At 46.9% G+C, this 13,790-nt stretch overlaps 1 protein-coding gene across 1 annotated transcript; it reads left to right on the forward strand.

Annotated features, from left to right (window-relative positions):
* Positions 1 to 361: 361 nt before the first annotated feature.
* Positions 362 to 11,212, forward strand: LOC119381059 (uncharacterized). Its single transcript, XM_037649048.1, has 5 exons — positions 362 to 462; positions 3,189 to 3,243; positions 9,061 to 9,258; positions 10,012 to 10,287; positions 11,150 to 11,212. The coding sequence occupies exons 1-5, from the start codon at positions 362 to 364 to the stop codon at positions 11,210 to 11,212; spliced, it is 693 nt and encodes a 230-aa protein (XP_037504976.1).
* The last annotated feature ends 2,578 nt before the right edge of the window (positions 11,213 to 13,790 follow it).

The raw sequence follows: 13,790 nt of genomic DNA on the forward strand, positions 1-13,790 counted from the left end.
GTGAGGTGACTGAGGTAATTTTTCATTACCGAGCGAAATGTTAAAAATGACGCTAAAGATTTGTATAATTTTATACGAACACATATATGTTAAAGAGCCGCATAGTGTTATATATCCAGTTGTTTACAGTTGGGTAACGCTGGCAACAGTAACGTGGGTATTACCAACACCAGAAGCGGTAAGCTGATATGTAGTGCTTATACTTGTCCGTGAAACGTACGCACGTTTCACGAACCCGTGTGCATGTGGAAGAAGTTCTTGACAGTTCTTGAACAAGGTCATCATCACCGTGATCAGTGGCACCAGGAGCTGGTCATGACTTGTTATCGGATCCGGTCATTATCGCGGTGACGATGGGTCCATGTGTGAAGTGAAGCTGTTGGAAATCGTGGATGCCTTGGTCATTTCGTCGACAGAGCTGGGGATATGTCGGAACCCGAAATCACCCTTCGCGTTGGTGAGGTATAGGCCGTCGAGGCTGGTAGGCCTGGATACTGCTACGTAGGCCAACATCAGTGAATGGCGCTTGTCGTATTCGTAGACTACCTGGGCCTATGTGGCCTACGTAGCCTAGTCTACAAAGCGGCTGTCAATCAATCTGGCATCATCCTCGGTCAGCATGAGTCCATCGCCCAGCGATGTAAGAACGAAGACAACACTTCGTCGTTCTGGCGGACTAAGTGCAATTTACGGTGCAATGATGAGAATATCATACGCAACTTTCGTTAATGTATTCCTCAAGGGTCGAGCAATGATTCAATATACCTTGCTGAATCAAAGGAATACAAATGTAATGTTTTTGACTGCTATAAAAGCGGAGCCAACACTGGAAGCACAGATGGTAATCTGATAGGACGCCTGTATCGTAGGAGTACACGTAGGAGTATCAAGTAGTGTTTATTGCTTTCTTGTAGAATTAAATAGCCAGCACAACAACCGTAATTGACGTTCGACGACATTACGCCTGCATAGGCTGTTTTTACAAACCAGTTATAGACCTGGCGTGGCTCTGTGGTAGAAGACCCGATTGCCACGCAGAATGCTTGGGTTCGATTCCTGCTGGGATCCTAATTTTCATTCTTTCCATTCGTCGGGTCAAGGCTGCCGATTTAGGTTTTTTAAAGCTCTCGCATTTAAGTTACCAATGCCTGTTCTCGCCCTTCCTGGGTAGGTATAACTGTCAATCACCTATGACATACCCTACACCACGGCCCGTGGTAAATGGGTATGTACCACACGTGTCTGGAGGAAAGGGTTTGACGACGTATGCGACAGGATTTTCACGTTATTCATGTGGACCCGACAGTCATATTCGTCAAATCCTCTTGCCCTCCCGTGCCAATTTTGGTGTACACCAAGTTAAGGAGGTGACCATGAGAGCACCCAGACGTAGGTGGCTAGATAGATAGATAGATAGATAGATAGATAGATAGATGATAGATAGATAGATAGATAGATAGATAGATAGATAGATAGATAGATAGATAGATAGATAGATAGACGATAGACAGACAGACAGACAGACAGACAGACAGACAGACACGCTCAAAGTGCCAAAGGTTCGCTAAGAAATGCTTCGCATTTAAAATCCTATGACAGTAAGGCTCCTGTTGTTTAGCACACGAACTCTACGTCGAGGTGGACATACTTTGCCACAGTTAAAATGATTCTGTTGCGACTAATTACAAAAACTCAATAATTATCTTGTTAATTATTTACTTAAGGGCCGGTATTTATATCACAAAGTTGTAGTGTGTGCCAATTTATAGCGTACCTTTTTTAGAAATCACAAAAGTTGCACATAGTTCAAGATATTCGTCATCGAATTTCATGGGCGAAATCTAAACTGATCACAACAAAACGTGCCCATTCTGCTACGTCAGACCGGAACTACCATCACATGGGAGTGACGAAGTTTGAATTGACTGCACACCGCGGCCGTATGTTTTCGTGAAAAGCTGCAAGTCATCTCACTTGTGCCTGCACATTGCCTTACTTTTGCATGTAGTCTTTGGTGCTTATCTGTTTCTTTCAAACTGTGCACAAAATAACCGCAAAATCAACCTTATTTTTTTTTTTTTTTTGTCTGGGAAGCATAACTCAGGGGGGGCCACTGCGGCGCTTCTTGTTGCAGACACTCAAAATAGTTTTGCGCGCCTGTTTGTAGTTTAAGAAAGAAAGAGATAGGCACCACCCATCACACGCAAAAATTAAGCCGTCTACGAGTGTATTTCAGAATACTTGCCAATTTTTCTGACCAGATTTGCTTTGGCATGCCTTCATTCAGATTTCATCACTCTCCTGTCACATGTCATTCTGGTGTTCCACCGCGCACGTTCAGTTTCGATATTGCCCTTGAAGTTCGAAGATGAGTATGACTACGTGTAACTTTTGTGATTTCTAAAAAATAATTATGTCATAAATTGGCACGCATTACTATTTTGTGATATAAACACCTGCCCTCAAGTCAATAATCAAAAAATGAATTAACGAGTTTTTGTTAATTGGTTGCATCAACGTCATTTTAGCTGTGGGAAAATATTTTCGTCTTGACGTAGAGTTCATGTGCAAAAACGACAGGAGCCTGACTGTCATAGTTTTTATTAAAAATCTGTATTGTCTACAAAAAAACACCCTATATATCTTCTAAATGCACGCACAGAGAGGGCGCAGCATATGCAAGCTATCACACAGCACTATCAAAAGAAACTATTGCACAGCAGTATCTAAAAATAAGCATTCACTCTTGTGCAGCCTGACTAAATCAAATCAAAAACCTTTAAATCAAATTAAAAAGCTTTAGCTTGCATAGCATGTTTACATCATGGAGAATATACAGAAGGGGTTCCCAAGGTCAGGAGACTGTACCGGGACCCTCTGTACGTGATTATTAGATACAAATTACGAAATAAGCACAACAATGTAAAAAATATCTAAACCAACAAAAAAAAGAGTACAATTATATTAGCGATCATTACTGAAGGAACACTGACAATTATTTCGTTAAGCTGCGGTTGCAAAGGTTTTGCCAGTTAAGCTTATTTCTATGTATGCTTACTTTCATAATTTCGAGCGCTATGCGAGTCTTCTGTCAGTGCACTCGTATCTTGAGTAAAGCTGAAGATATGAAAAATTTTCTTGTTGCTGTTCATTTTGCTGATTCTCTTTTTTTATTTCCATGCTACCAGGTGTGCGTCCAGCTACAGTCAGTCTAGCGCTCAAGACATGCCACTCAAGAATGATGTAAGTAATATACACAGTTTTGATTTTACAATATGTTTGGTAGCAATGCACAATGTATACTCTGTCAGAAGTTTTCTTCCCCCTCCCTCTGTGTTCTAGCTATTCTGTCAATTGCTTATTTATGTACATTCACATCCCATTGCTCGAAGCAGTAATGGTAACAAAGTGTGCTGGGGGAAATAATAGTGCCTCATCAGCTGTATATTATAGAGCAGTTTGCACCTTCTGTGATGTGCTGTGACGAAGGCTAAAACATGTTAAAGCTGCAACTTATTATGTTCTTCAGTGCTTGTGTATTTTGAAGTTTCAGTACATTCTGCTTAGTACCAATATTATTTCATTGACTCATAGATGTTCCTTTTTAACAGCGAAGCTGATAAGCTCACCATAATTTTGTCTGCGGAAACAGAATTGACTATCTTCATCTCTACATCCTCTTCATCTTCGTCTTCTTCTGCTTCGCTTCCAGAACACGTGCGCCGATGTCTTCGGCATGGCCTGTAATAACTCTGATGGGTGAGAGAACAGTACAGAGAGAGAAAAAAAAGAGAGATATATATATAAAGAAAGTAATGTTGGCGAAAAAAATTCTTCACGAGGCGGGATTCGAACTCGCGGGCCCCAATCCGAAGGCAAGCGTCCTAACCACTCTGCTATCCAGGCACACTAGCAGAGCATAGCATAGCCTTGTATAGTATAGTGCAGCATGGAGGTGGGAAAGGGAAGTGAGCGTGAGCAGAGGTGTGATGGTGAGAAGGAAAGGAGGAGGAGGGGAGAGAGTAAAGCATAGCACTAAAATAATGAGAAGAGAGAAAAATAGATTGAAAGAAATGGAGAAAGAGAGAGAAAGAAATAGGAGAGAAAAGAATAGAAAGGAGGAGGAAGCAAGCAAGAAATAGAGAAAGAAAGGGATGAAAGAGGAAGAGAGATAGAAGAAATAGGGGAGAGAGAGAAATAAATAGAAATAAAGAGAGAAACTTAGCAAAACAGCAAAAGCCAGGACTCTACATAGGTGCCCATCAGCGCCTCCAGTGCAAGCTGCGCTAAGTTTTTTAGCTAAAGATGAATCTGTTCTGCAAGTTGCATAACTTATTTCCACATGTTGACAGGGTCATGGTATACTAGGTAGAGGAGTTAATGCTTACTGTATCAAGCACTGGAGTACATTGCATTTTTCGCCACATTGCGAGTGTTAAACGGCTAGAAAGGCTAGAGTGGTTGAGCAGAGGACCACATAGAAAATGTGGCTTTGACGTAGTACATGAAGGTCAGGATGATGATCCAGAACTAGTATCAGACTTATAGGGGTTACTTTGTAACGAACAGATCCGCGCGTGCGAAACTGCCCAGTCTTTGGATCACACAGCGCACTAGAGGAGGTGTAGTTACTCGCTACTAGGTGCTACGCAGCAGCCCCTAACAGTCAGAGCTGTGAGCCCCTATCCCCGCGGTTCGCGTAAGTTGCGACCGTGGCGGGTTTCAGGTCAGTGGTAATAGAGACAAGTTCTTTGCCTGACACAGTTTATTGTGCCAAAGCGCCACCAACGCAACAAAATACAAGGCAAGAACGAAGCGGCAGAGAAGTTCCGCACGACAATGTGAAAACAACAAACAAAATGGGAAGCACACGAGATTTAGAGCGATAAGGTTCGGACTCACCTCTGTGGCTTCGCAGTCCGGCCCTGAGGCAGTAAGTTGCCTCACAATAGACCGGGCGTTGCGCAGGGGGTGATGGTGTCTGGGTGGCTCCCGACTCGATCAAGCTGTGGTCGTCACCGCTGCTCGAGTAAAAAGACGAGGCGGTCCCCAAGAAAGCCGCGGCGTCTCTTGGGGTCTGGAGAGGAGTCTCTCCAGAAAAGGGCAAGGAGGGGAAAACGGGGCATCTGACTTTGGCCAGGGAGCAGGGCGCGAAGGGCTGCGGGAGCGGCACCGTGCTCTCTCCCATGCACCCCCCCTCGCCACTGCGCGTACCAACGTAGCGCGAAGCCGAGGTTGCCGCCGCGTTGAAGACAATGGGTTGCGGTGTGCAACCCCACATCCCCCCCTCCTTAATTGAACCCTTTAGCCAAAAAGAGGATCGCCATCACCTGGGGCTTAAGAGGGGGCTAGCGGCTCCACCAGGAATATGGCGAAGTCCGTGTCGATGAGGGAGCTGCACGGAGACGCAGATCACCGTTATCGCCGAAGGGGCAGTCACCTGGCGAGCCGGAAGGTGTTGGTGAGTGATAATGCAGGGCAGCTTGACAGTTGAAGACAGTTGTCAGGTCAGCCATCAGGGCGTCGGTCGGGATAGTCAGGTACAGTTGTCAGGAACTTGACAGGTTGTAAGGAACCTAGGCAGCTCGGTCGGAGTCAGCTCGGCTTGCTTCTGGCATCGCTCGGCTCGCTCGGATTTGCGGCCCATGGTGTTGAAAGGGGCACACGGCTGGATTGGTCTCAGCGCCAGACTGCAGGCCACCTCGATTTGCGTTGGTCGCATCGCCAGGAGAGCGTCGTGTCGACGCAGGAGAGTTGGCTTGGGCGCTCATCAGTCGTTGCCTTCTGGTGGGGGTAGAATCGTTCCCTCCTTTTCTAGTTTCTCCTATAGTCTCTGCTGCTCCTCCCGCTCTTAGTACTCTTTCTTTCGCTTTTTCTTCTAAGGCGTTCAGAGTCGAAATTCCTCCGACGCTGGCGGCTGGCCGGCTGCAACCCCCGTTCTGCGCAGCGGGATACCACGCTCGTAGCGCGGGTGCGCTCCGTAGTTCGGTCGCCGGTCTGCAGCTCTTCGCCGGGCTGTGCATGGTTCCGCGAATTCTTCTGCACCGAGGCCATTCGGGACCGGAAGCTGTTTTGCTGTTTTTCTTTCGCCTTGACTCTGGCTGCTGCTGTGGGCTTTGGTGTCGCCGCTCCCTGCTCTGCAAGACGCTTGCGTTACAGCTTGACGAAGTGCCAGGCTATGGGGCATCCGCTGGCGAAAACGGTCGTTTTCGCTTGGCTGTTGTTGAAATGCTGCCGATGGGTGATCTGCGACTCGAACAATAAGTTAGCCCCTCTCTTACTCTCCGAAAAAAGCAAGCGCGTGCTCGCTCTCGAAGGCTGCATGCTTAGATATCAGCGGAGCGTCCCATCCGATATCACGCATAATAAAGCCCCTCTAACCGGAACAGAGTAGTTCTGCCGAGATCGCAAGTTGTAATGTCGCCACTGAGCTCGTACGTCGAGCCATGCCTTCCGATGCCACTGCCTGCGGGCGCGGGAAGCGTTTCCCTTGGGCCACTCGTTTCCCTCTGTCATAGTAGGGTTTGAGATCACAGACATGCAACCGGTCCGCCGATCGGTCTTAGCGTTAAGTCCGTGAGCTTGTACACGAGAGAAGAGACAGTCCTCTCCTACCCGGTACGGTCCTATCCACTTCGGTGCCAGAGAAGCTGAGAATTCCTTACTGCATCGCTTAGGACATGATTCCGCTTCAACACCAGGTCGCCCACTTTGTACTGAATGTCCCGATGAGAGCGGTCATACTGCGCTTTCTGCTCCCCACGAGCAGTGCTCAGGTTCCGTCGTGCTTTGCCTAAAGCCTCCGTCGTGTGCCAAAACTGCCCGTTCTTTGGATCACACAGCGCACTAGAGGAGTGTAGTTACTCGCTACTAGTGCTACGCAGCAGCCCTAACAGTCAGAGCTGTGACACCCTATCCCGCGGTTCGCGTAAGTTGCGACCACGGCGGGTTTCAGGCCAGTGGTAACAGAGACAAGTTCTTTGCCTGACACAGTTTATTGTGCCAAAAGCGCCACCAACGCAACAAAATACAAGGCAAGAACGAAGCGGCAGAGAAGTTCCGCACGACAACGTGAAAACACAACAAAATGGGAAGCACACGAGATTTAGAGCGATAAGGTTCGACTCACCTCTCAAGGCTTCGCAGTCCGGCCCTGAGGCAGTAAGTTGCCTCACAATAGACCGGGCGTTGTGCAGGGGGGGGATGGCGTCTGGGTGGCTCCCGACTCGATCAAGCTGTGGTCGTCACCGCTGCTCGAGTCGAAAGACGAGGCGGGTCCCCAGAAAGCCGCGCGCGTCTCTTGGGGTCTGGAGAGGAGTCTCTCCAGAAAAGGGCAAGGAGGGGAAAACGGGGCATCTCGACTTCGGCCAGGGAGCAGGGTGCGAAGGGCTGCGGGAGCGGCACGTGCCCTCTCCCATGCACCCCCCCTCGCCACTGCGCGTACCAACGTAGCGCGAAGCCGAGGTGCCGCCGCATTGAAGACAATGGGTTGCGTGTGCAACCCCACAGACTGTACCTTCTTCACTTCCACAAGTGTGGAGGCTATTATTGCGCTCAGTAGTGAAGGTGAACAATTTCATTTGTAGTTGTAATTTTACCATCTTCTCCTGTGTCCTCCGTGTTTGCATGCCCACCCCTCTGTTGTGATGAATACTTACCAACTAGCTCAACTTTCTGTCATTCTGAATATATTGAATTGTTGTGTCTATAGAAACATTGTAGAGTCCTCTTCAAAATCCCAACTAAAATTATAGCACCGTGCTATGTGGGTATTGAACTCCATTCACCTCTACATTCTGTATATTATACACGAGTTGCATGGGTTGTCAGTGGCAGTGCAACAGTATTCAAGTGTGAGTGCAACTGTGCCATGTTGCTGCGGTTCTTCTTTGCTGCACCTTGCTGTGCCCATCTGAACAAGACTTGCACAATCTGCACGAAAGTTTACTATTTTCACCTGCATACATGACAGTGGAGCATATCGGGACTAAAATGTTCTTGGTCTGCAACTAGCAGTTTCTAAATAGTGCCACGGAACCTCCTCGCCTTTTTCCATTGATGTGCTTTTGCTGGTTAAAGCTCTAAAACTTGGAGAGAATCTGGATCAGCATGAGCAATGTAGCAGCATTTGGTCTTCAATATTTACAGTTCAGCATGTTATGTTTAGTCTGGTACGTCATCCCTCTTAACGAGTAACTCTGAATAATCTATGGGCAAGTAATTGTTTGTAGCATGTGCCACTACAGATGATGCTTGTCTGTACATATTGCAACGCATGCGATTACTTTGCTTATCACTTTAGGCACTGGATGCCATAGAGGATGTCCTAACGAAAGCAAAGTTTTGGATTTGGAAAGTTTATTTCTCATGGAAAAAAAAAAAGAAGCAAGCGTGTTCAAGACCATCGCACCGTGAAATGGTTTGCTGAGCCAGGCGGCATCAATGAACGACAGCAAAGCAGGCATTTATCAAGCTGCTCAAACATGCTCTGGAAATGTAACGGCACAAAATCCCTCCAGAATATTCATAGTAATAGACAGCGTGAAAAACTACAGACAAAAGAGAAGAACAACAGGGGACGAGCACTTTTGTCCCTTTTGCCTATAGTTTTTCATGCTGGTTATTACTATGAATACTTACCAACTAGCCCAGCTTACCATTCTCTTTAACCTCCAGAATACATCACGGCTATTTTTAAAATTTTCCAGAAGCATCTCCAAGCCTGTATCAAAGCACAAGGTGAACATTCTGGAACTAAAATTTGTGTTCTTCTACAGAATTAAATGACATTTCGAATAAAAAAAAGTGTCCCTCATTTTGTTCATTTGTTTTAGTTATTGCTGTTTTTTCATGTTACAGTATTTTTTGGCCACCCTTTATATATGTGTGTGAAAATTTGTGATGTGTGCTTCAAAGGGAGGTTTTATGTGCTGCAAAATTCGTTTTAAAGCAGCTTGGACATATGATGGAACTTAGTATTTGCATAATGATCGGCTTTAGGTAAGCTTAGCAGAACCTGATGTATGCATTATCTAACATCTCAACATTTATTTTTTGCAGGATTCCAGTGTTGTGAGCCCTGGTATTCAAACCCAACTGCCAACAGCTCACCATGTAGAAACCCCTTACTATGGTAACTTCACCACCACTGTGTTTGACTCATCTATCCTGAGTCAACCTGCTCACACAGAACAAGGGCTTTTGAGTACACCACCGCCTTCATCTTATGACTATGTTTCTGCTCCTTCCTTTACTTATGTAAGCACCTTTTTGTTTGCTGGAAAAATTATGAACTGTTGCTTTTATTCCTTGTGCCATGCTTCCTGCTTTATGGGTTGCTTTCTTCTTCTTTTAAAATTATTTCCAAGTAATGTTCCTAGGAAAACAGCGCCGGAGAGCACAAGGTACTAGACGAAGGGGAATGACACATACACACAGGCACCCTGTGTATGTGTCATTACCCTTTGTTTAGTAGTGTTCTTGGTGCATTTTTACTGCGATTATGAACCAACTGGCCCAAAAATGTCTTTGTAGGCAGTTATCGTGTCAATTGTCACACCGGTTTTGGCAAATGTTAGGATTTGTTTAACTGGTGTTTAATGTGAGGAGAGAGAGTTTCTTTGTTGCAAACACCATAACTCACTCACTTTGTGCAGCTTGACTATTCTGCTAAACTTGGACACACCTAGAGCATTCTTTGGTAGGAGGAACCATGAACATTAGGCAATCAGAGCGTTGCCTAGGTACAGTGCTTATGCTTGCCTAAAGAATAACTTCTTGTTAGTGCGTGAAATTTGGCATGATATCAATAACCAATACCTTCAGACATTTGCTATGAACAAGTGTGAATTTATAAAAGTATTAGAGCATAGCCTGTGGCATTGTGATAGCCTCAGACCACCAATTCTCTTTTTCTCTCTCTCTCTCTGGGTCAGTGTTGCTGTGAAACAGTGTGCTGATAAGGCATTTTTGTACTCGCAACTACAGGAGGAATGATAATCCTGTTTGCAGGGTGCTCCCTCTCCGGATGTGTTGTGCAGCTCACCACAGAATGGAGTCCTGAGCCCTGGTGTCACTCCACATGCTTGTGCCACTGATGCAACTCTGCCATATGGCCAGGAAGTCGTGGCTGTGCAGCAGCCACTGCAGCAGCCACAGCAGCACTTGGTGGCCTCCTACTCTCCAGTGCCCTTCACTAACTTGCTCTTCTCCTGTGAGCCCCCAGCACCCACTGTTAACTGGCTGCTCAGCGCTCTAATGACCCAGAGGGCAGTGACCTTCCCACTGGCAAGTGTGGTTTCTTTTCTCGTCTATCGAAGAAGTTCTTGCTGTGAACAGCTGTTTTTACTGCACTGAGCTACGATCACATGCACTTTCTGTCTCTGCTCGCAAACTTCCTGCACCCAGCCTTGTGACTTGTCAGGGCATTACACTTTGTACAATACCTTTACCGTGACAAAGTGTACCACAGACCTTTGGTTCACCTTGCCACCATTAGTGCAAAGGTAAAACAACTGCAGTTAAGGTGAGAAAAGCAGGGTAGTGCTGTCTATGATAGTAGCCAGTGAAGGTTACATGCCTCAAATAAATTTTCTAGGTATCATTATGTCTTCTTCACTTCCTAACAGTTTACCACTGTAAACCTTTCAACAGCACGGTTCAATTCCTTGCTACCTGTTCACAACATGTAAAAAAATTAGGGGTTCTTTAGTTAAGCACCTTGAAATGTCTCGGAAGGATGTTTAGGAACTCTAGGATCTTTTGAGCACCTTTGGGATTTTTTGGGGATAATTCAAAGTCCATAGATTTGCGCTGTTTACCTATGGATACGTACCAACTGGCTCGGATTCAGATGCTGTTAGTTCAAGGTCTTTTCAAATTATTCTGGTTTTTTTTGTGTATGTGTGTTTGTGTGTGTGTCTGTGTATGACAGCGTTATGTGGTCTTTGAAAGAGTAGCAGTACTTGTAAGTGGTTCTTCATTGTAGGGCACCATATTTTAAACCATTACATACCACTACACACATGAACTCAACCACCCATGTAAATATTAAAACCAACACTTCGTGCCTCTGAACTCTTCTAAAGGCAGGAGAAACTGGTGACCACTCTGCATACGGTTCAACACCACTTGCTCTCTGCCTTCACAGTGCCTCCTGGCATCCAATTGTATTCACTTCATTTTGGGTGACATCTCTGTCCACAATGAATGACACCGAAACTACGAGTGCTCGCCTCCCCGACTGCGAAGAAGCTTTAAAAATCCCCCCGTGGCGGAGAAAAGAAACTCAAAAGCATAACTGTTAAAATACTTCCTCTTTTACCCATTGGATGGCATTACCTGTCCAAACCACTCGGAGAGTGATAGAATTTGAATTTGTATTCATTGATAACATACTGTCATTGGGAATGGGTGTGGTCATGAAAGCGTTAGGGGCCCGGCTTATCGTCCATCCACTGTCTTATGTCGCATGGTCAGGTAATAGTCAGTACAGGCCTAAAATAAGTCTAACAATGCTCAAAACCAGTAACAAATAAACCAAGAAGGTCTAATATATTATACAGTCACCGACCGTTTATTCGGACGCTGAAAATTTGGACATGCTCGTTTATTCAGACACCTTTGCAGCACTGCCACTCATCCCATTGAAGTAATATAAACTCATGATTGAAAATTCTGACGCCCCACAGTGCGACATCGAATGCCATGACAAGCTGTCAGCAATGTTTACACTATTTTTGCTAGGTTGCCAGCACTGAAATGTTGCAATGGCTATAACTATAGTCGGATACAACTTTAGAATGCAGTGGCATTTCCTCCTCAAAGGCGGATGAACACAAGCCTGCACCAATGGGCGCGCTCTCGGGACTGACGTCATGAGCGGGACGGCCAGTGGCTCCGCCTTCGGAGAACATCGGCGCATGCATGAGCGGGACTATTTCTTTAGTCGCGGAGGGGATCGGCTGCCGCGCTTCGGTCGTCTGGGTGGCACCTCTCCTGCCTTCTAAAGTTGTATCCGACTATAGAGATCGTGCCAGTGTCAAAAATCCACACAGAAATCACCGATCTTGAAGGCTGTGTTTGTTGGCTACACGTAACGGTTGCCTTTTGGCTTTAGCCAGTCAAGTAGCCATTGAACGGCTACCACGGCCGAACAGCAGGCCAAGCCAAGCCAAGATTGGAATCGGCTCGGTGCGACGTTTGAGGAGAATGACGGCACGTACGGGTACGACGCGAATCCTAATTCAGACAAAGAGTACGACAACAGAAGCGCTGCAACATCAACTAGCCCAACGTCGTTTCCTTTTGGCGTTTGAGGGTTTTCGTTGTCAGATGTTTCAGTGGCTAGGCGTGCTCTGCGTCCCGAGTTTCGTGTCTCGCTCCCTTGTTTGTTGCTTGGCGTGCGAGGCCTGATCTGCTGAAATTCCTCAGACGCCGCCCGTTTCATGTTGTGCCGCCGGAACTAAAGAAACGCGGCAACTGCATGGCCCTGACGATGGCCATAAAATCGACGATTATTCACCAGGTGGAAGGCGGCCGACCTCAATCCGAAGTTGCTTGGGAGTTTTCGCCGAGTTGGGCGTTGAGATATCCGTCAGCTACTCGAACCAGCGCATGTGGCCAGTGACTGCCATGATGACACACCTCCCACAGCACAGCCATTAAATGTGGATTTAGCTTAGGCTGTTGCAGTGCTATTGCCGACCCACAGGGGTGGCCAAACATTGGCTGAAATACAGGCAACTTGGTCGCGCGTAAACGTACATGTGTACAGACACGCACTGACAAGTTTCTTCCGGCCACTGGGCCAACAAAGGTGCTTTTTTCTGGTGAATGCTTTTTTTCGAACTCCCGATTATTCGGACTTTTCGGCGGTTCCCGCCAAGTCCGAATACCGTAAAAACCCGCGTATAGCCCGGGGTTTTTTTCTAGATTTTAGGGTGCGAAATTTCGGCCCCGTACTATATGCGGGTCCCAAGAATTTTCGGCCCAAATTCAGTTTCGGTTTCGGCATAGCGCGGTGCTATCATCATCATCAGCTGTCTGCGCGCTTCTGCGCTAGGTAGTGTTAGCGGCGTTAGTCTTAACTGGTCAGTTGGTCAGTGGCCTTTGCTTCAACTTGGTGCCCATAACGACGGCCTCGATTTTGCTCCTGTGATTTTACGCCATGTCAGGACCGCGCAGGCAGTACTCTGCTGCTTTTAAAAGAAAAGTTATCGCTGCTGCCGAAACCATCGGCAACTGTGCCGCGGAGCGGCAGTTCGGAGTCAACGAGCGGAGCATTCGCGGTTGGCGGAAGCAGAAGGAAGCCCTCTTTGCATGCAGCGGCCAGCGAAAAAGTTTCCGCGGACCAAAAAATGGAGCATTTCCTGACGTGGAACGAGAACTCACAGACTTTGTGCGGGAGCAGCGAGCTGCACATCTCGCTGTCAACATCGAGCTGCTACAAGCGAAGGCAAGGGAGATCGCTCGAGACAAAGGCATTCAGCCGGAGGATTTCAAAGCGAGCAAGCATTGGGTGTCTCGCTTCATGCGCCGCGCTGGGTTCTCCCTACGTCGGCGTACGTCGATCTCCCAGAAGCTACCAGAGAGCTACGAAGAGCACCTCGTGGCTTTTCAAAGGTACATAATTGCGTTGCGAAAGGCAGTCCCCTTTCAGCTGGGCCAGATCGGCAACGCGGATCAGACGCCGGTCTACCTGGATATGCCCTCGGCGCTGACGGTGCATCAAAAAGGCTCCAGGCAAGTTATCGTGCGGTCGACTGGAAACGAAAAAACGCGGGTGACTG

This window comes from Rhipicephalus sanguineus, chromosome 2 (assembly GCF_013339695.2).
Source record: "Rhipicephalus sanguineus isolate Rsan-2018 chromosome 2, BIME_Rsan_1.4, whole genome shotgun sequence".
Classification (NCBI taxonomy): domain Eukaryota; kingdom Metazoa; phylum Arthropoda; class Arachnida; order Ixodida; family Ixodidae; genus Rhipicephalus; species Rhipicephalus sanguineus.